The 23,611-nt window shown below is 39.1% G+C and overlaps 1 protein-coding gene across 2 annotated transcripts in view; it reads right to left on the reverse strand.

The window, feature by feature from the left end:
• LOC126463044 (GTPase Era, mitochondrial) overlaps window positions 1–22,800 on the reverse strand; it is a 41,090-nt gene extending 18,290 nt beyond the window's left edge. For both annotated transcript variants that reach the window (XM_050096123.1, XM_050096122.1), the window contains exons 1-3: window positions 22,383–22,800; window positions 21,476–21,600; window positions 14,714–14,888 (exon numbers count right to left, since the gene is read on the reverse strand). In XM_050096123.1, coding sequence (XP_049952080.1) covers window positions 14,714–14,888; window positions 21,476–21,600; window positions 22,383–22,631 — 549 coding nt within the window. In that variant the 5' untranslated portion in view covers window positions 22,632–22,800. The remainder of the gene's footprint in view (window positions 1–14,713; window positions 14,889–21,475; window positions 21,601–22,382) is intronic.
• Between the last annotated feature and the right edge of the window lie 811 nt (window positions 22,801–23,611).

Here is a 23,611-nt window from a genome sequence, read left to right on the forward strand (position 1 = left end):
CATATGTGTATATGTAAAAAGCACATCAACAATTTCTACATATCCTGTGAAGAATACAGCAAAGAATGAACATTTTACTAGTATGAGTGATATAGTTTTTTGTAACTGTAATAAAAGTCTTAGCGTGGAATGTTTCCCTACTATATTCGTATCATTAATAAAAGTCTTATTTAGACAATGTGTGTTTTGCTTTATTTCAAACCATCTTCAGCAGTCACTGTAACAATTTGGTTTTCTTACAAATTTGTTTGTCAAGATCATCAACAGTTCTCATGTTTTACATTACTATCTTTAAAAAGTATTTACATTATAATTATTACTCATGATTTTTTATGTCCTACTTTTTTCATAGTGTTCTTCCACATATAGGTGCTCAATTTTTAGAACATTGCACTTCATAGACACTGGATATATTTTTGTTTCCATGTTGTCTAGACACAATTACACCGATACTCTGCAAGTCCCCTGATGATGTGTGGTGGAGAGTACTTCTGATCCCACCTTCTCTGTTCCACTTGTGATTGGCATATGGGAAGAATTACTGTTGGTAAGCTTCTGCATTAGCTCTAATTTCTCCAACTTTCTCACTGTCTTCGTTTCACGAGCTGTATGTCTCTTGCAGCATCTGCCACTGAAGTTTGTTGAGCATCTCTGTAACACACTTGTGCGACTAAATGATCCTTTGATGCAATGCTCCAGTCTGCACTGGACCTTCTCTTCTATCAGTCCTACCAGGTAAAGTGCTTCTTTTGATGTTACCTGATTAAAAAAACCGCAGAAAAAGATATCTGGAAGGACTCACAAGCTGATGACTTTTGTCACACAAAGGAAAACAAAAACAGATTTCTAGAATCTAGCAGGCTAAAACAGATTACAAAGGAGATGTTGAGCTACGGGTTGGACATTCTTGGACTTGGTGGGGTTGTAAGTCCAACCCCAAGGTGAAATATTACATTCCATCCTGGATTTTCCATCATTTGATTTTCACAAGATGGAATACCTTTTTATACTCTGTTCCACCGGAGAGGATACTGAGCACAGAAATGGGGTTGCACTTTTGTTAACTCATCAGCTGCAGGTGACATGGAGGTGTGTATTCAACTCTTTCCAGACAATGTCTCAGGGCTTGCAATTATCATGTTTGATGTAATTTTTGCTCTGTTTGGGTGGAAGTCAAGATTTTCCCACTCAATACTTTCTTGTTGCTCTGAAACATTATAGGCTGCTACTTTCCCATCAAATCTTTTACTGTTGTTCTGGAATATGGACGTCGCTATTTTCCTGCCTGAAACATTGGGAGTCACATTTTTTGCATTCCCTAGTCTTACTAACATACAGGTACTTACTTCTTATGGCAACAATTTTGTATCCATAATCCCAGACTTGTGTATGGAACTGTGCTTTAACAAATAAAACACTCAGAAAATTTATCATTAAGTTTATTCTACTTTTATAAAATTGAATGCAATTTTCATGTTTCCCACATTATATTTAAGTTAAATGCCAATTAAAAATCAACTGTTAAGTAAGTATCTGGTTTTCTCGCTACATCCCTATAATTCTATTGTCCCAATCATTCTAATTATCGAATGACAATGCCCTGCGATTTTGGACAGGAAAATCAGAAAATCATCTGCAGTTAGAGATTTAATCTAAAGAAACAAAAAGGAGCCTTATGGAATGGAAACCAGTTTCAGAAAGACTACTGGCAGCACACTTCAACATTAGATGTTACAAACATTTGTAACATCACAAAAAAATGGTTCAAATGGCTCTGAGCACTATGGGACTCAATTGCTGTGGTCATAAGTCCCCTAGAACTTAGAACTACTTAAACCTAACTAACCTAAGGACAGCACACAACACCCAGCCATCACGAGGCAGAGAAAATCCCTGACCCCACCGGGAATCGAACCCGGGAACCCGGGCGTGGGAAGCGAGAACGCTACCGCACGACCACGAGATGCGGGCTGTAACATCACAGTTATGCAAAGTTATGCTCCTACAAAAACCTCAGATGCTGAACAGAAAAATAAAAATCAGTTTTACCCCACAAAAGAACTAATAAACCACATCAAAAACACATGTGTTCTGGATAAAGCTACGCTGAGCTCACTTGATTTATTCAAAGAAACAATCAAGATAATAGAACACGAACTAAATACTAACAATCAACTGTAACTATCTCAGAGATAAGCACATTTTTACAACTTATTACTGACAAAAACTGTTTTTAATTTAATAAAGAAGTCTACTTACAACAGGAAGAATTGCCAATGGGATCCTCCATTCCAGGAAAGTTAACAAATATCTTCATGAACAAAACAGAAGAAAGCATATTTCAGAAAACAGTACCTAGAAATTTCAATTTAATGCAGCGGTGTAGGTACACAGACGACATCCTATGCTTGGTAGATGAACCAGAAATGAAAACAGAACAGATACACAAAGATAATCTCACTAAACAAAAACATAAAATTCACTCTAGAGAAAGAACAAGCAGGGCAAATCACCTACCTAAACATATCTGTGGCAAAGACAAATAGTCGATGCTCACTCAGTATTTAGAGGAAAAATACCAGAACAGACACATTACATCAGTCGTCAACCCACCCACAGTCCCAAACAAGCAGCTCTCAGATACATACTCCACAGATTAAACAGAGCACCACAGTTTAAAGAGCTGGACATAACAAATCAGACAACAAATAACAATGGGTAAAAAGAATCTCTAGTTACAAAACAAATTAAGAAAATCCAGAAAGACATAAAAATAAAATGAGCTAAATAAGTAATGCAAAACATAACTAAAATTCAGGGACCCACAACACTCAGCGTGTGCGCACCCCCCCCCCCCCCCCCCCCCCACACACACACACAAAACCAACATCACTAAAACACAAGAAGTCACAGCACAAAACCTCAACAGCCAGGCTGGTACACACACACATATGGAAACAAGCTAACACGTAGAATTGGTAATGTCTTTAAGAAACAACGCATAGAAAGAGTTTACCAAAGTAGTAATTCAATACAGAAAGTTTAAGGTAGGAAGAAAACACTGGCATACATTTAAAAAATCTGGCTTTTACCAACTTAGTGTAACTGCTGTGATGCGCTATACTTAGGACAGACCAAAAGAACATTTGAAATAAGACAAAAAGGACATAAAAGAGCATGTAAATATGGCATTTGCAAACACCTCTGACAAGAAAGCCACCATGAAATATTCTAAAAATTGAGTACTTATGTGTGGAAGCTCATAAGAATGAAGTAGGAAGCAAGAAAACATGAGTAACAATTGTAATCTAATACTGTTTAACAATAGTAGTGGAAAACATGACAATTCCTTATGGGCTTGACAAACAAATCTTAAAGAAAACAAAATTGTTACAGTGCCCACTGAAGATGCTTCAAAATAAAGTGAAACATATATGATCTAAATAAGACTTTCATTAGTCACAAAATATGGTATATAACCAGTCTTACTTGTATAATGGTGACAGTAAAAAAAGGAGGCCTAAAAACAAAAAAGAAAACATATAAATGAATATTTTATTCAACACAACATGACATTAAGCCTTTTTCTCTAAAAATGCTAATTCTATTTCTTGTTGTTGAAAAAGCAGTTATTTAGAACTGCAAGGCCCCAAAATGTCATTGAAATCATTATCTTTTTCCCTTAGAAAGGGAATAAAGTTGCATAATTTTAATGCAGCAATAGGTTTTACATCTGTGTTAAATTGAACTATTGTAAGTATTTGCATGACATGTTATCACACTAACGGATTTGTATGTAATCATGTAACTAATCCATAAAAATGTGAAAAACAGTTATATAAAACTTAAAGTAACTGCATCTCAAATAACTAAAAAGTAAAAAATACTATAATAAAAAACAAAAGAAATATATCAAAAAAATGATAAGTCTATTAAGAAAGCTGATGTAAGATGTGCATTTCAAACAAATAACATGATGTTGGTGAAGTTTAGATACAAAACTGTAAACAAATATAACATATTTTCAAACTCTGAAATATCCGAAATATATTGTAACTGCTGTGAGGGATATTATACAGACCACACTGGACAAACCAAATTCAGATATGTAAACACATATTCAGAACAAAACAGTCTTTGGTGCTTATATGGCTACCTATACCCTGTAACTGCCACAAGAAGAAATATAAAAATATGGAACTTCTACAAATTAATGTTATAGGAAAGTTCTGCTACAGTGTAAGTGGTTTTGGATTAAATGAGACCACTCACCAAAAAATAGAAATGTTGCGTTGCCAAGAGGCAGACACCAAAGAAAGAAAACTTGCTAGCTTTCAGAGTAACCCTTTTTTGAGCTCGACATGATGCTGGCTGGAAGAACAGTGCCAGTGCAGCATTTTGACTGGTGGGCTACGTTTTGATGGGGATTGTGTCAGGTGGGTGGGAAGAAGGAGAGAGAGGTGTGAGGCAGGGAGAGGGATTGGAATGGATGGCTCAGAGGGAGGCAGCTAGTTTTTCGACTATGGTTGCAGAGGGAGGGATGGCAGGTACACGGGCTAGACATGTGACGCACAACTGTTGCAACCAGTGAGGAGTGTTGCATGCTGAAAGTGATGTGGGGGAAGTGAATGGTGAGGAGGTGACAGGACAGGGAAAGGGGAAACTGTTTGGTGGAGGGCTAGAGATAGTGGGTTACTGGAGACTGAGGCCAGGACGATTGCAGGAATGAAGGATGCGCTGCAAGGATACCTCCCATTTGCATAGTTCAGAGAATCTGGTGGTGGAGAGGAGGATCCGAATGGCCCAGGTTGTAAAGCAGCCACTGAAATTGACCATCTTGCGCTCAGCTGCACGTTTGTTCTCAGCGACAGTTTGGTGGTGGCTGTTAATGCTGGTGGACAGCTGGCTGGTAGTCATACTGACATAAAACACTGTGCAGTGTTTTGTGGTATGTAACATGGATGCTTTCACAGTTGGTCCAGTCTCTGATGGAGTAGTATAAGCCTGTGACAGGACTGGAGTAGGAAGTGCTAGGTGAGTGGCTTGGGTAGGTCTTTCACCTTGGTCTACAACAGGGTTGCGATCCCTGTGGCAATGGGTTGGAAATGGCATAGGGGTGTACTAGAATCTGTGTAGATTGGGTAGGCGATGGAACACCACATCAGTGGGGTACGGAGGACCTGGGTTGGGGTGTTCCTCATTTCAGAGCGTGATGAGAGAGAATCAGAGCCCTGATGAAATGACATGGTTCAATTTTTCCAGTTCAGAGTGATATTTGGTGATGAGGGAAGCACACCTTTGTAGCTGATTCTTGCGGGTGGTGGAAGGACTGGAGGTGTGTGCAAATATGGCATGGGAAATTGTTTGTGGGTTAGTTCTGGAGTGGAAGTGTCTGCCTGTGAAGCCCTTCATGCGACCTTCAGCATACTGGGCAAGGAAGTTCTCATCACTGTAGATATGTCATCCATGAGTGACTAGGCTGTATGAGAGGGATTTTTTGGCGTGGAAGAGGTGGCAGCAAGCAAAATGTAGGTACTGTTGATGGTTATCATACTGGGCAAGGAAGTTTTCATCAATGTAGATATGTCATCCATGGGTGGCTAGGCTGCATAAGAGGGATTTTTTGGTGAGGAAGGGGTGGCAGCTGTTGACATGTAGGTACTGTTGATGATTAGTGTGGGCAGAGGTATAGAAGGAGCCATCCAGGAAGGCGGAATGTTGGGTTCAGGAGGACCTGGTGAAGTGGATGGGAGAGAACGTATTGAGGTTTGATGGAACGAGGATAGGGTGTCTTAGTCCTGTGTCCAGATCATTAAGATATCACAAAGAACCTGAACCAGACAAGGGGCTAGGAGTTTGTGAGGGTATGAAGGTTTCCTCTAGATAGTCCATGTTGACAAAGGCAGGTGCCATGCGGGTGCCTATCGTTGTGCCACGGATCTGTTTGTGTATCTTCCCTTCAAAGAACAACTAGTTTTAGGTAGTTTTTGATAGCGGCAAGGCCATGGGCAAGAGAAATGTTGGTATGTAGGGAGGTGGCATCAACAGCAACTAATAGGGATGTGGGAAGTACAGGGGTGGGGATTGGGGAGCTGGTAAAGGAAGTGGCTAGCATCTTTCAGCTACATCTACATGGATACTCTGCAATTGCCTGACAGAGGGTTCATCGAACGACCTTCACAATAATTCTGCATTATTTCAATCCCGAACAGTAAGCAGAAAAAATGAACACCTATATCTTTCCGCGAAAGCTCTGATTTCCCTTATTTTATTCTGACAATTGTTTCTCCCCATGTAGGCTGGTGTCAACAAAATATTTTCGCATTCAGAGAAGAAAGCTGGTAATCAAAATTTCATGAGAAGATTCCACCACAGCGAAAAAGTCTTTGTTTTAATGATGTCCATTTCAAATTGTGTATCATATCAGTGACACACTCTCCCCTATTTCGCGATAATACTAAACGTGCTGCTATTCTCTGAACATTCTTGATTTGGTCTATTAATCCCATCTGATAAGGATCCCAGACCACACAGTAGTACTCCAAAAAAGGACAGATAAGCATAGTGTAGGCAGTCTCTGTTACATTTTCTAATTGTTATGCCAATAAAACGCAGTCTTTGGTTTGCATTCCCCACAGCATTTTCTATGCATTTTTCCAATTTAAGTTGTTTGTAAGTGTAATTCCTAGGCATTTAGTTCAATTTACGGTCTTTAGATTTGATTTATCATGTAATAGAAGTTTAATGGATTGCTTTCAGTATTCATGTGAATGACCTCACACTTTTCATTATTTAGGGTCAATTGACAATTTTCAAATCATAGAGATATCTTGTCTAAAGGATATTGCAATTTGTTTTGATCTTCGGATGACTTTACAAGATAATAAACAACAGCATCATCTGCAAACAACCTAAGACAGATGCTCGGATTGTCTCCTAAATCATTTATATACATAAGGAACGGCTGAGGGACTATAACAGTACCTTGGGGGATGCCAGAAATCACTTCTGTTTTGCTTCATAACTTTCTGTGAATTGCTACAAACTATGACCTCTCAGATGGGAAGTCACAAATCAAGTCACTTGACTGAGACGATATATTCCATAGAAGGCAATTTCACTACAATCCACTTGTTTGGTACAGTGTCAAAGGCCTTCTGGAAATCTAGAAATATGGAATCAATCTGAAATCCTTTGGCAACACCACTCAACACTTTGTCTGAGTAAAGAGCTAGTTGTGTTTCACGAGAACAATGTTTTCTAAATCTGTGTCGACTGTGTGTCAATAGACCATTCTCTTCAAGGTAATTCATAATGTTCAAACACATTGTATGTTCCAAAATCCTGCTGCATATTGACATTAATGATATGGGCCTGTAATTTAGTGTGGATTACTCCTATGACCTTTCTTGAATATTGGGGTGACATGCAACTTTCCAGTCTTTGGGTATGGATCTTACGTTGAGTGAGCTGTTGTGTATGATTGTTAACCATGGAATTATTGCATCAGCATAGTCTGAAAGGAAACTAATTGGTACACAGTCTGGACTGGAAGACTTGCTTTTATTAAGTGATTTAAGTTGCTTCACTACTCCGAAGATATTTACTTCTTCGTTACTCATGTTGGCAGCTGTTCTTGATGTGAATTCTAGAATATTTGCTTTATCTTCTTTTGTGAAGGAATTCTGGAAGTTTGTATTTAGCAACTCTGCTTTTTCAGCACTGTTGTTGACAGTATTTCCATTCCTATCACACAGAGAAGGCACTGACTGTGTCTTGCCGCTAGCATATTTTACATGCAACCACAATCTCTTTGGATTTTCTGCGGGGTTTTGAGACAAATTTTCATTGTGGAAACTATTATAAGCATCTTGCACTGAAATCTGCACTACATTTTGAGCTACTGTAAAAGACTGCCAATCTTGGAGATTTTGCATTTGTTTAAATTTGGCATGCTATTTTTGTTGTTTTCTGCAACAGTGTTCCGACCTGTTTTGTGTACCACAGGGGATCATCTCTGTCATTTGTTAATTTATTTGGTATAAATCTCTCAATCACATCTTTGATATGAGAGATGAGGTTTTGGTCAACTGGTTAGAGGTGTTGCTCAAAAATTCGTTCAGTTGGAGCACAACAGCCAACTACAATGGGGCATCCAGGGTTGTTGGGTTTGTGGATCGTGTAGAAGATGGGTATGCAGGGCATCACTAAGGTCAGCAGGGAGGTGGACTTGGGGCAGAGGTTTTGGGAAAAGCGTATGGATTTCAGTAGGGGTTGGAGATTATGTTGGACATCTGGGACAGGATCACTATGGCAGAGCTTGTAGGTGGAGGAGTCAGACAGTTGACAGAGGCCTTATGTCAGGTAGTCTTTATGATTCATGACAGTGGTGGAGCCTTTGTCTGCGGGGAGGATGATTAGACCAGGATCTGTTGTGAAGTCATGCATCACTGTTCTTTCTTCTGCTGAAAAGTTAGTGTTCTTAGGATGGCACCTGGAGAAGGATGATGAGACCAAGTTGGAGGTAATTGATTCCTGGAAGATGACTGGGGGGTAGTTAGGTGGGAGAGGGGGAGGGTACAGCTGGATGATATTATGAATGGAAAGAGGAAAGATCCCATATTGGGATCAGGTTGGTTTAGGTCGGAGGGATTATAGGCAAAGAAATGTTTCCACTGTAGGGATTGACAGAAAGAGAGTCTGTCATTGACAATTCCAACATGGCAAAACTTGGATATGGTGCTCGAAGGTCCTTCATCAGGCTTTGATTATTTTCCATCATACTCTGAAATGTGGGACATCCTACTCAATATCCTTCTCACCCCTCCTATGTCATGTTCTGGCACCTACCCAATCTACCAACATACTAGTCCATCCCTATGCCACTCCTATTCCCAACCCCTTGCCACAGGGATCACGTTCCAGTGGTAGACCAAGGTGCGAGACCTGCCCAGTCCACTAACCCAGCACTTTCTACTCTTATCCTACCTTATCAGAAGCTGGGCCACCTGTGAAAGCAGCCGTGTCACACAGCAACTCTGCTGCAAACACTGCACAGATTTTTATATCGGTATGATTACCAACCAGTTGTTCACCAGGATGAATGGTCACCACCAAACTGATGCCGATAATAAAGTTGACCACCCAGTGGCACAACATGCAGCTGAGCACAACATGCTCAATTTCAATGGCTGCTTCACAGTCTGGGCCATCTGGATCCTTGTCTCCATTACTAGCTTCTCCAAACTATGCAGATGGGAATTATTCCAGTTATCCTCACAATACATCCTTCACTTCCATAACCATACTGGCCTCAAACTCAGGTAACACACTGTCCCCATGCCCTCCATCCAACAGTTTCTTTTTCCTCCATCCTGCCACCCCCTCCCATTCATATCCCAACATTACCTTCGGAATGCGCCACTCAACACCAGCTCCAACAACTGTGTATCACGTGTCAAGCCCACGTACCTACCAACTGTCCTTCCCACATTCCTAGTCAACAAACTGGCTGTCTCGCTCTGAACTGTGAGGCACCAACCTCACACCACTCTCGTCCTACCCATCCAACCCAACATAGCCCTCACCACAACCTCCTTCAACAGCTGAAATGCAGCACTGTCACTGTTTGTCCAGCCAGCACCATGTAGAGGCATAGGTGTGTGTGTGTGTGTGTGTGTGTGTGTGTGTGTATGTGGGTGGGTGGGTGGGTGGGTGGGTGGGCGGGTGGGTGGGTGCGCGTGCGTCCGTGTTTGTCACAAACTTCTACATATAGCACCTAAAAGATGACTACTTAATATGCTAACAACATCAGTATTTACAATTACAAAAAGCAACTTTTAAATGATGTTAAATGAACAAAACATGTTTAGCTGTAACTTCTATTTTGTACAAAAGGTTCTTGGCTGAAACTTCAGGCATCGTTGTCAAATACTCACAATACTTCATTGCCACAACTGACCCAACACCTTCACATACAATGAACACAGCAGCCTCCTATATATACCAGTGTAAAAGGAAAATGCACAGGTGTGATGGTGCCACATTTGGTAGCCAACAGCAAAGTATTTCTAATAGGTAGAGGAGAGGACTGACTGACACACACACACACACACACACACACACACACACACACACACACACACACAAAGGCTGTAATTTCTCTTGTGCCCTGCTGCCGGGCCACCCCAGCAGCTTCTGTCAGTAGCCATAAGCCAAGATACGCAACCATGTGAGCCAGTCTCTCTGCTGTTGCCATCGCCAGTATTAGCTTGATGTGCTAAGCTGGAAGCCTCAATCGCTGCTGAGTTGTGAATCAAATGCTTGTTTAATTACACTGTCCAAGTATGAAGACATCAATGAGAGAATTTTAGTACCTTTGTAGTCCAAGTTGTGCCCTGCACTGAGATAATGTTTAGTAATGGTAGACTTTTCTGATTGTTCCAGACGTGTGTCGTGAATGTTCAATGCATCTATCTTCCACAGTGTGACAAGTCTGTCCAATGTATGACTTTTCATAGTCACAGAGAATCTTGTAAATGCTTGGCCTTCTCAAACTAAGATTGTCCTTTTCCAACTCTAATACTTTTGCAAGTTTGTTGGTAGATGGAAGCTGCATTTCACTTCATGTTTCTTCAGTAATCTCACTGTTTTGAAGTTACACTACTGACATACGTCAAGACAACCATTCCTCCTGTTCTTCACTTTCTTCTAGCTCTTCGTATTGTCTGACACGCACCAGACATAACCCACGCCAAATCTCCTGTTCGGAATACCCATTTTGCAGAAATATAGTAAAGAGGTAGCAGAGTTCTTCAAATAAGCTGTCTAAATCTGATATGGCTTGTCCTCTGCAGAACAACATCCTAAGCACACCACTTCATAGTGAAGAATGGCTGGTGGTCTCCAAGTATAACATCACGTGTGTTCATTTACAATTTGCAGAATGATCCAAGGTGCTGAACTACCATTCCTGAACATGGTGTGGAAAAGTTTCTACAACACTACAAATGCTTACAGTCCCACTGACATGTAACACATTGAGGTAAAATAAACAAAAAATTAAAAAAAAACCTGACATGTAAAGCAAACCTCAGGTACACTTTCAGCAATTTTTATCAAACTTTGTACACATACAACTTACTATATGGAAAGAAACACTATATATTCATAGCATTTATATGGACAGGGATGGGGGTAGAGGAAAGAAAGGGGGGTGACATATAGGGAATACTCTGAACAGCCTAGAGAAATTTCAACCAGATTCATTATATGTATCTTAATAACTAGGAAAAGGTATTGAAAGTCTTTCTTGGACACATGTAATTCATTCTGGTGGATTTTTCTAAGAAGGCTTGCATTCTCATTTTGCTTGACTTGTTTTGGGGCAGAAACCAAACAGCAAGATCATCAGTCCTATCAGATTAGGGAAGGATGGGGAAGGAAGTCGGCCGTGCCCTTTCAAAGGGTCCATTCCGGCATTTGCCTGAAGCGATTTAAGGAAATCGTGGAAAACCACCGGCCGGAGTGGCCGAGCGGTTCTAGGCGCTACCGTGCCACTGCTACGGATGTGTGTGATGTCCTTAGGTTGGTTAGATTTAAGTAGTTCTAAGTTCTAGGGGACTGATGACCTCAGAAGTTGAGTCCCATAGTGTTCAACCATGGAAAACCTACACCAGGATGGCCGGTCACAGATTTGAACCATTGTCTCGAATGCAAATCCAGTGTGCTTACCACTGTGGCACCTCACTCATTGCATTCTCGATTGCAATCAGGAAAACACAGTGGCAGTCTATGGAGTAAGATTGCAACGTCTCTTTCATAGGCAACTCTATGTTGCTTGCTCAAGAGTGGGTTCACCCAATAATTTATTTATTCTTGCACTAGATGGGCATTCTGTTAGTAAAAGTGTGAATGGCCTTTCAGACCATGATGCACAAATTTTAACACTAAAAGGCTTTTGTACTCAAACCAATGTCATATTTAATTATAAACTATGTAGGAAAGTTATCCAAGAGCAATAGAGAGTTTTTTTTTAAAACAATGCTTTCCATAACACATTTCTCATGCTCTTTGAGAGTTGCTTTCCATTAGAACATTCTAAATGGGGTACTAGCAGTAATGGACAGCCTGGGTGGCTGACTAGTGGGATAAGGATATCATTTAGAACAAAGCGGGAACTATATAAAAATGTTAGAAGTGGTCACAATAAAGCTACAGTAGCCCATTACAAACAGTATCGTAAGGTGTTCAAAACTGTTATTAGCAACGCAAAGAGTATGCAAATAGAGTAGCTAATTCACATGATAAAATTAAAACCATATAGTCAGTTGTGAAGGAAGTGTCTGGTCAGCAGCACAAGGTCGACGATATAAAGTCAATTCGCAGTAAAAATATTTCTGTTGCTAATAAATCAGATGTATGTACAGTATTTAACAATCAGTTTCTGAAATTGCTGGTGAATTAAATAAAAATTTAGTTTCTACAGGAAATCACATAACTTTCTTGGCAAATGCCTTTCTGAGATTGATGTCTGAAATACTCCATTATGATACAGACAAGAGGGAGATTGAGTCAATAATTAAATCACTGAAGACTAAGGACTCTCATGGTTATGTTGGAGTGTCTAGCAGAATATTAAAGTACTGTGCTGCACATGTTAGCCCTGTATTTAGCCATATTTATAATTTTTACTTTAAGAATGGTCAGTTTCCGGAGCGATTAAAGTACTCAGTAGTAAAGCCGCTTTATAAAAAGGGAGAAAGGGATAATGTAGATAATTTTAGACCTATTTCTATGTCATCAGTGTTTACAAAAGTTATAGAAAAGGCTGTGTATGTAAGGTTAATTGATGATTTTATATCACACGATTTGCTTCAGAAGTCGTTTAACAACTGAAAATGCTATATTCTCTTTTCTCTGTGAGGTACTGGATGGGCTAAACAAAAAGTTTCGAGTGCTTGGCGTATTTTTTGATTTAACTAAGGCATTTGACTGTGTTGATCACAAAATATTGCACCAGAAGTTGGACCACTGCAGAATACGGGAAGTAGCTCACAATTGGTTCACCTCTTACTTTAGCAACAGCCAGCAAAAGGTCATTATTCAGAATGTTGATAACAGCTGTGATGTGGGATCTGAGTGGGGTACTGTCAAGTGGGGAGTGCCCCAGGGATCAGTGTTGGGGCCGCTCCTGTTCCTTATTTATATAAATGATATGCCCTCTAGTATTATGGGTAACTCTAAAATATTTCTGTTTGCTGATGACACTAGCTTGGTAGTGAAGGATGTTGTGTGCAACATTGACTTGGTTTCAAATAGTGCAGTACATGACCTCAGTCCATGGCTTGTAGAAAATAAACTAACTTTAAATCACAGTAAGACTCAGTTTTTACAGTTTCTAACACACAATTCAACAAAACCTGACATTTTAATCTCACAGAACGGGCATATAATTAGTGAAACTGAACAGTTCAAATTTCTAGGTGTTCAGGTAGATTGTAAGCTGTCGTGGAAAGCCCACGTTCAGGATCTTGTTCAAAGACTTAATACTGCCATTTTTACTATTCGAATGGTATCAAAAGTGAGTGATACTTCGACACGTAAATTATGCTACTTTGCTTATTTTCATTCACTTATGTCGTATGGTATTATATTTTGGAGTAACTCTTCCCATTCTACAAGGATATTTTTGGCTCAGAAATGGGCGGTTTGGGCAATAAGTGGTGTGAGTTCACGAACCTCTTGTCGACCTCTGTTCACGAGTCTGGGTATTTTGACATTGGCCTCTCAATATGTATATTCCTTATTGTCGTTTCTTGTTACCAGTATTAGTTTATTCCCAAGAATAAGCAGCTTTCACTCGGTTAATACTCGGCAGAAATCAAACCTGCATTTGGATTGGACTCCCTTAGCTCTTGTGCAAAAAGGTGTGCAGTATACAGCTGCATCAAATTCAAAAATCTTAGCAGTAATCCACGCCCTTTCAAATCAAAACTGAAGAGTTTCCTCATGGGTCACTCCTCCTATTCTATCGAGGAGTTTCTTGAAAAATTAAGCTCATTCTTACTGTATTGCTGATAGCATTTACTTAAACTTATGGACTGACTTTTTTCAGGTTCATGAACATTTATTTTTATCTGTTATTACTTTTATGTTGTAAGTTCATGCACTGACACGTTCCATGACCTTGGAGATTTGCTCCTCAATTTGTTCCTACGGAACTTGACGTGTAAATAAATAAATAAACCTGGAGTAGAAACTAAAAACACTGTATATAATCTTGTGTTACATTAATAATACAACGGATTTGTAAAAGTTATACTGTACATAATGTTTTTACCTTTGAAAACACTTAAATAAACTAAGTCTGGTTTTACACTATACAAGGTTTCACCCCCTTTGCTATTTAATATATGACTTGGATAAACAGGTAACCAAATGATGATTCGATGACTGTAACCAAACGATGACTCATAACCAGCTAGCAAATTAAAGAGAGATAGAAGGGGGGACATACAGGAATTTTAAAACAACTTCAGTGTTTCTGATCCTCTTTTAAAGTGTTGTTTAGTGGTCCTGGAGTCCGTGAAGTATAAAAAACATTGTGGATGAGTGGTAACTCTGTAGTTATGAAAGTAAAACCTTTTTTTCTGAACCATTTGTCTTCTTACATTGCAATTTGAAAGAAATTTGTTTCAAATGAGCTTCTTACCTTATTCAGAACCAAAAACGATGATTTCTCAGGATATAGCTCAAGTAATCGCAATACTTTGGCATCTAGGGATCCAGATGTCCAACGGTTGCTAACATCATGTATGACTCCAAGTAAGTCTGCCTCCATTAATGCAAGTTCACTATCTTGTAGAAATGACTCTTCTAAATTGAACCTGCAAATAACAGAAGAGTATAACTGTTAGTGTGACCCTCTATCATCCTTCCTTCTCTCTCCTTTTTTTCCACTTTGCTACTGGGGAAGGGGTTGAGGAGGGGGAGGGAATAATTAAATATGGTATAGATCCTTCTCTTCCTGTCTTCTAATCTTTCCATTTGAAAATAGTTATGGTTATCTATTTCCAGCACTTTGCATCTTTAGAATTTCTTGCTTCATCTCTAGAAGACTCACTGACATTCAGTTGTTCTTGCTTGCACTGTATGTATCACTTCACAATGCTTGTGATGTGATCAGCAGCTGATATTAGTGGCACTTGTCTTGATAGTCATATATGTATCCCCCAACATTAGACAATGGTTTCTACATGCGCACACTGTTTAGAGGCAGCACAGATGGCTTTTGGCGCACGTGCCATGAGTGTTCTGTGGCCTATACAGAGGCAATGGCTCTGGCTTTTCAGTAGTTAAACTTTGTATCTGAGGATGGAAGCCAGTAGAAAAGCCAATATATCACATCAAATTGATTTAAGGGTCTGGCTGTAAACCCAACAAACATACTTGAATCACTATGTTGGAAAGGTCTATGCAGTCATATGGAAGATTTTAGTTTCATACCTTGAATGAAAATCAAAACTGAAGCCCAACACGTAAGAATGTTCATTACAAATGGCTCCTCTCCCACCACAGTTAAAAATTTCCCTTGTAACATGGTACAGGATCTTTGACAAACAGGTAAAAATGAAAGGGGCAGGTGGAGGACAATGAAACAAGCAAATAATACTAATAAACAAAGGTCCAAAAACCACATGACTGCATATGTGAACACCTTATAAGAGTCCTCAAGGATCAAAACTGCAGATATGAGGACAAACACCCTACAGCATTTTTTCTACATAGTCACCATTCGTGTAAAGGCAGGCTTCAGCACATCACCTCATCAATGCCCATACACATTTAAAAACGTCAGGCATGTTCTGAATGCACAGACAACCATCCACAAAGAAATGCCAGAGTTCATTGATGCTATCAACAGGACTGGAAAACACCAAAGACACTAAATACTGATATGCAAAAAAAATTCAATGGGTTCAAGTTGGGGAACATGGGAGGCCATGGTAATGATGAAGCATGACCAATACATTTTTTGACAAAGATTTGTGCCACATGAAAGAGTGCTGGTGCAGCATTATGATGTATCCCTTATACACCCTTTCACCATTAGGAAGAACATACAAATAATCAATTACCTTGTGTTACAGTAAATGATTAACAGACATCACAGACATAGATTACCAAAAGCTGCCACAAAGTAACATTAATGCTGGTCTAGGACAATTCTTCCATATGTAATCTGGATCCAACTTGTGCATTACATATGACATACATAATTTTTGGCATAAAATTAATGATGCTATAAGTGTTCCTCTTTGAAATATTTACAAGTGCACAATGCAATGCTTATTATATTGAGAGGTGTAGCACGTTAACATGGTTTAAAGTTATTAATTGTTAACAAGCATTTGATAAATGAACTGTTTGTCTCTTATTTGACAGCATGTAAGATGTAATAGCAATGTGTAACCTGACTTCATTTGGCTTACCAATGTGGAGGAAATATCCTGCAGACAATTTCACAAAATTAATTTAAGTAATTATGGGAAAAATTTGTAACTTAAGGAATTTATCAAGAACATAACAGATTGTTCTACCGAAATATGGTCACAGTTGGCTCTTACATTATAAATAGGCTATACTGAATGTGAATAACAAGGTCCAACTGCAGTAAATGAAAATCAAAGCCAAGAGCAAGCCTACCATACCAAACAGAGTAAAAAAAACCCACTTCCTTTCGTCTTCCCCTCTCCTTCCCTCTTTCCTGATGAGGCAACAGTTTGTTGCGAAAGCTTGAATTTTGTGTGTATGTTTGTGTTTGTTTGTGTGTCTATCGACCTGCCAGCGCTTTCGTTCGGTAAGTCACCTCATCTTTGTTTTTATATATAATTTTTCCCACGTGGAATGTTTCCTTCTATTATATTAAACAGAGTAAAAAGTTTTACGATATTTTTATATACATACATCAGGATAACGAACTTGTGGGCAGATTAGATTAGATTCAATTTTCATTCCATAGACCCAAAACTGAGACAATTCTCATTGGTGTGGAACAAGTCAGAAAGTATAACAGAAAAAACATAAAACATTTGAATATAATACTCACTACCCTGATCATTTGTCAAGAGTGTGTCAGTACAGATGAATACATTACAGTAAACTGGAACTGCTAATATTTACAGAATTAATACACTGTCAGAATGAAACATAGTTGAGCATATTTAATAAATTTATCATACACAAAATACCTACTCCTTACAGTTGTGACCAAGTGCTGTCAAAACTGAAAGGTAACAGACATTTTTACTTGAGATGGTCTAACAGTCCCTGTTAATATATTCATCTATGGAGTAGAATGAGTTGCCTATCAAAATGTTTTTCAAACTCTGTTTAAACTGTGCTTTATCTGAAACCAGATTTTTAATGACTGCTGGCAATTTATTGAAAATGTGTGTGCCTGAATGCTGGACCAATTTTTGGACCAAGGTCAGTGATTTTAGGTCTTTATGTAGATTGTTCTTATTCCTAACGTTGACACGACGTATTGAGCTATTGGTTGGAAATAGAGATACATTACTTGCAACAAACTTCATTAAGGAATAAATACACTGAGAAGCAGTGGTTAGAATACAAAGTTCCTTGAACAGGTTTCTACATGATGTTCTTGAATTTACACCACAAATGAGTCTTATTAGATGCTTTTGCACACCAAAAAGTTTTGCTGGGTTTGACAAGTTACCCCAGAATATGATCCCATATGACATAACAGAATGAAAGTAAGTAAAGTATGCCCAGTTTTTTTATATTTATATCTCCCACATCTGACATTATTCTTACTGCAAATACAGACTTGTTTAGCTGCTTCAGTAACTCTATGGTATGCCCTTCCAAAATGAATTTATTATCGAGTTGTAGTCCCAGGCACTTCAGTCTGGAACTGCGCGACCGTTAAGGTCGCAGGTTCGAATCCTGCCTCGGGCATGGATGTGTGTGATGTCCTTAGGTTAGTTAGGTTTAAGTAGTTCTAAGTTCTAGGGGACTGATGACCTCCGATGTTAAGTCCCATAGTGCTCAAAGCCATTTGAGCCATTTGTAGTCCCAGAAATTTAACACTGTCAACCTACTCGATTGCATGTCTTCATATGTCATACACATGCTGGAAGGAAATTTCTTAAAGGTTCTGAACTAAATATAGTGGGTCTTTTCAAAGTTTAATGACAGTGAATTAGCTTTAAACCATTTATTAATTTGATTAGCAGCTCTTTATAAATTTGTACTTGACTTGCTACTTATTGCAATGTTTGTATCATCTGCAAACAAAACAAACTCAGCATCTGGCAATATAACAGATGAGTGGTAATTAATGTACACCAGAAAAAGCAACAGACCCAAGATGGAACCTCGAGGGACACAACATACAACTAATTCCCAATCAGATGAAGACTGCTTACTGCACAGGTATTTCACAACAATATCTTTTGTTTCCTGTTAATGTACAAGACTCAAACCATTTCGTAGCACTATCGGTGACACCATAATATTCCAATTTACTTAATAGAGTGCTGAGATTCACACAGTCAAAGACTCTTCACAGGTCATAGAAAATACCAGCAGCCTCTAATTTGTTATCTAATGAATTAAGTACATTCTCGCTGTACATGTAAATAGCTTTCCCTATACCGGAACCCTTAAGAAACCCAACCTGTGACTTGGACAATATATTATTTGCAGATGCTTAAGGAGACACATGAACACCGCCTTTCAAATACTTTTGAAAACGCTGGCAAAAGTGAAACTGGTTGATAGTTTAAACCTATCTCTTTATCCCCCTTCTTGTAAAGAGGCTTAACTTCTGCATATTTTAGCCAGTCTGGAAATGTTCTGCTGACAAGAGACTGATTACCAAATAAGTTAAGACAGAAGTCAACTCAGATGAGCACTGTTTAATTCACTGATATGTTATCATAACCACCCGAATACTTTGATTTTAAGGATTTTATGAAGGATTTACATAACGGACCTGCCTATACAGTTTTTATTATCTGCAGCATAGACTTCTACCAGTGGGTTTATAGCCCATCTTGAGAAATCATTTCTGGCCACACAGAACCTTAAATTCCACACCTGGTTCATGTTTACTTATGATATCATTACAATCTGGACTCAGAGTGAGGATATCCTGGCACTATGTGGCTCTGTGAGCCAGTTTCCTGAATGCTGACTTCCACTCACAAATGTATCTATTTAGAGTGCATAAAAATTTCCAAACAACCCCAATAGCTCTGCTTCAACATTTGACAACTATTCAACACTGAAAAGTCCCTCCTATACAGCCTGCTCACCCATAAACACAACAGTTTCAGTGACTAATATACGCTCTGCAAGTGGGTTTGAGGTCTTGCTGAGGCATTTGCAGACTTAAATTACACTCCCAGCTCTGTTCAGAAACATGTCCTCCGTGACGTAGCCCATGCATACCTAACACTCTCCAAACATCTGTTGATCAGCCACAAGAAAGCATCCTCTTCATAAGTACCATTCAGGACTAAACAACTAAATCCTGTTCTCCACCATGGCTTCGACAACTTACCGTTTTGCCCTAAAATAAAAAAAAAAATATCTTGCCCCACAATCCTTCTAACTCCTTTGCAAGTTTGTACACTGTTTCCAAATACCTGCCCCATGGGTCATATTCCTGTGGAAGTTACAGGTGCAAAGCCAGATTCATACAAGTGCTCATTACCTATTCCAGCCCTATCACTGGAATTTCCTAACCGATCGAAGGCAGCGCTACCTTAGGTATGCAGTTATATTATACGCCAATTTTGCTGTAACCACTGCATAACATTCTATATGGGTATGATTACGAACAAACTATCTGCCTAGATGAATAGCCACAGCTAGACTGCATATTAAGGTGGATTGGACCTTCCACTTACTGAGTGTGGTGCACAACATAATGTGATTGACTTCAACAAGCTGCTACAATACATACTATTTGGATTCTATCTCAGAACTACAGTTTTTTTTTTAATTACAAAGGCAAAAATTTGGATCAATGGAAGCATCCGATTCCATCCATCTACTTTGACCTGTGACGTAAGGGTGTCGTGGTGTGTGACGTCATTGCGGCGTGGAGGTTATGAGTTGCTTGTGTTTGTAGAAGTCATCTTGTTGTGTTTGATGGTGCCCTCTAGTGGTGTGTGTGTGTGTGTGTGTGTGTGTGTGTGTGTGTGTGTGTGTGTGTGTGTGAGAGAGAGAGAGCACGCGCGCGCGTCCGCGTGCTGAGTGAAATGTTTTGTATTGGGATCATCTGAGCCTTGGTGCTGGATGAGTCATTGGCAGTGTTTGCAGTTCCAAACGTAAACTTTAGAAGTTTTTTCAGTTAGTTGTCAATTAATTTTTTTTTGTTTAGCTGTTTGGAATTTTTGTTAGGTGTTATTGGTTTGCTGTTTGTGGTGTGGTAAGATGTTTAATTTATTTGTGGCTTCTGTTGTTAGCTATGGATATGATGATGAAATATAGCAGCGCTATGTTGTGGTTAGAAATTGGGGAGAACATATTGTCCGTCATTAAATTCATCCAATAACTTCAAATGATTGCTGAGATTGTGAGAGAAATGACTGATTCCAATTTTCATAGTTGTAGTTGTTGGTTTTGGTGTTTGTTAGTGTCAGCTGTGGTTGAGCTATATATGTCAAGGGAAGTGTCACATTCCTGTACATTTTGTTGGTGTAGTGGAATGTTGTAATTTTTTTTTTTTTTTTTTTTTTTGAGGGATCATGGAGTGTTGTTTTTGCTATTATATTTAGAGCTCGTCCCCACCCTGAACCCTCCCCCCCCCGTTTCTCACGTTGATTGCATATTTGGAGGGAGATGTTATTGCCGTATTTATATGTATTTTGTGTTAGTTGCCGTGTGCATTTAGTGACATCATAGGTGCAATATTGTAGAGCTTAGAATAGGCATTTCCGCCATATTGATGACATAATGGTTCAAAGCAGGCAGGTGGAATCAAACACTTCTGTAATCCCTAAAATTCTTTCCATGACTTATTCTCTGTTCCCATCAACTCCTAATGTCAATCTGCATAGTCTTTATCCACATCCACCTCCCCACCCCCTTTCTCTATTTCTACTACTGGGTTCTGCCTTCCCCCTTGTAGTTTCCTAGCCTGCCCCAATATGTTCTACCCAGGTGCCCACTTTACTACACCCCTCCCCCCATGTCCAACACTCAGCCCTCTCTTTCCTCATCTTCCAATCCCCCACCAACTACACAAGCTGCTATTGTTGATTGATACTCCTGTTAAGCTCCACTATCAGGAGCTCTCTCTCTCTCTCTCTCTCTCTCTCTCTCTCTCTCTCTCTCTCTCTCTCTGTGTGTGTGTGTGTGTGTGTGTGTGTGTGTGTGTGTTACTTAACGTTCTATTAGCATATTAGCATTATTATTCATGCAAAAACACACTAACCTTTGCATCTCTGTAGCTGTAACCAATCCAGGTGTATCAAGAAATATTATTTGAGTGGTGTCTTGAATTGATACAGCCCGAGCACGGCATCTTGTCGTGTGCACTTTCTTGGATACAGGACACAGCTGCATGGAAAAAATGTGTTTAAAAAAAATTCATACAACGCTACAAAAAATACTGACTGCTAAGTGTCACATTATATATTTTTGGTTTCATCCATTAATGGTCCCTTTGAACAAACAAAAATAAGCCTTAGTCAGTTTTAAAATGGTAACAGGATCCACATCCAAAACCATTTTTCTGAATAACAATCTGCTGCACTGGCCGATGCTGGTTGTATTAGAAAATTCTTTTATTTTGCATTCATCACTACTTTGCAGCGATTGTCTTCACAACTCTAGCAGCAGTGAAGCATTTGATTTAGCCTCAGCGGATTAATGTAAAAATTTACTTGGAATCTTTTACTTCTGTATAATTACAGTTGACTGACTACAAACTAGTTATTCGATTCAATGTCTGTCACAGTTTGATTCATACAATGGTTAACAACAAAAAATACCTAAAGTCATGGTAAAATAAAAATGATGATAAAAGAAACAAAAATTTTACAGCTATATGCTCACAGTCGGATAATTGGGTAAGATCAAGAGTGAAGAATGATCAGCTGCATGTAACAATAACAAAGTGAGTACCTCAGTTTTAACACTTAAACTCGAAGCAAAATGAATTAAAAATACAAAGATGTGCTTGTTCTATTGCCTATCAAGGTAATTTTGGCGGAAAGACCAAATATGCAAGCTAACTCTGAGAAGACAAAACAGAAAAGAACTAACATAATTGATCACTTTCGAATTAATTCTGGAAACACAAACTCTACGACTCGATAATTAGCACCGGTAAAACTTACCATTCTGCCAGTCAACTGATTGATTAAACTGCTTTTACCAGCATTGGGTGCACCGATAATAGCAACTTTCACTAATTTCGTTTCTTCACACTTGTCGTGTGAAGAATCTTCTAAATGTCTTGACTCTTGAAACACTGTAGTCGAAGCCGCAGCATTTTCAGAAAACTGTCTTTTAACACTTTGCGTTAACTTAAATACCGTTTTTAAGGCACGAGTTACCCTTGCACAATTTACTTGTGCACTTAACATTGCAATAACTTTTGCACACTATAAAAATTTTCGACGTGGAAACTATAAAATCTCACTCATTTCTAAGTAATAAATGTTGCCACGAACATAGCCCACACATTTTCTTTGATAATACTACGTTTCTGCTTTTCCATGCTACTATGTTTACAAACAAACCAAAGGTGTAAAACAATAACAGTCGCGACACTCCGTATCCTTTTCGTTAACCGCAGCAGCAGCAGCGCCCAAAGCGCCTAGCAAGCGACACTTCTGAATACGTTATTGGATGAGTACGAATACTAACGTTTACATTGATCTGTAACATAGCTTTCACGACAGGGAATCTATATAGTGACATAAAAATCGACAACAACTACAAAATGACACCAAATTTTTACGTTCCTAAGGACCCTGGAAGGTACGATACTGTACATTACAGGACAGGCTGTTTACGATTATCTTGTCACGGACATAGTTATTTACCGAAAAATGTCGTTTACCTTTAATAATAAAAAATTGGTTGGTTGGTTGTTTTGGGGAAGGAGACCAGACAGCGAGGTCATCAGTCTCATCGGATTAGGGAAGGACGGGGATGGAAGTCGGCCGTGCCCTTTGAAAGGAACCATCCCGGCATTTGCCTGGAGCGATTTAGGGAAATCACGGAAAACCTAAATCAGGATGGCTGGATGCGAGTCCAGTGTCTAACCACTGCGCCACCTCGCTCGGTATTAAAAAATTGCTAATAAACACCGGAAGATATGACCTTTTACAGAAAGACGTTGTACATCTACCCAAGAAAATGTAGATTTGTTCACTGCACTTTCAGCCAGATCAGTGATTTTGGGACATAGAAATCCTTTATGGAATGTAATATCTATAATATTTAATGTATGAAATAAGCCACCACAGCTGTAGCTTAAGCGGAAATGCCACATTTAGTTAGTTAGGTAGTTACTTTCATGTTCCATTAATCATTTTGCATGATAAATGTCGTGACATTG

Source organism: Schistocerca serialis, chromosome 1 (assembly GCF_023864345.2).
Source record: "Schistocerca serialis cubense isolate TAMUIC-IGC-003099 chromosome 1, iqSchSeri2.2, whole genome shotgun sequence".
In the NCBI taxonomy this organism is placed as follows: domain Eukaryota; kingdom Metazoa; phylum Arthropoda; class Insecta; order Orthoptera; family Acrididae; genus Schistocerca; species Schistocerca serialis.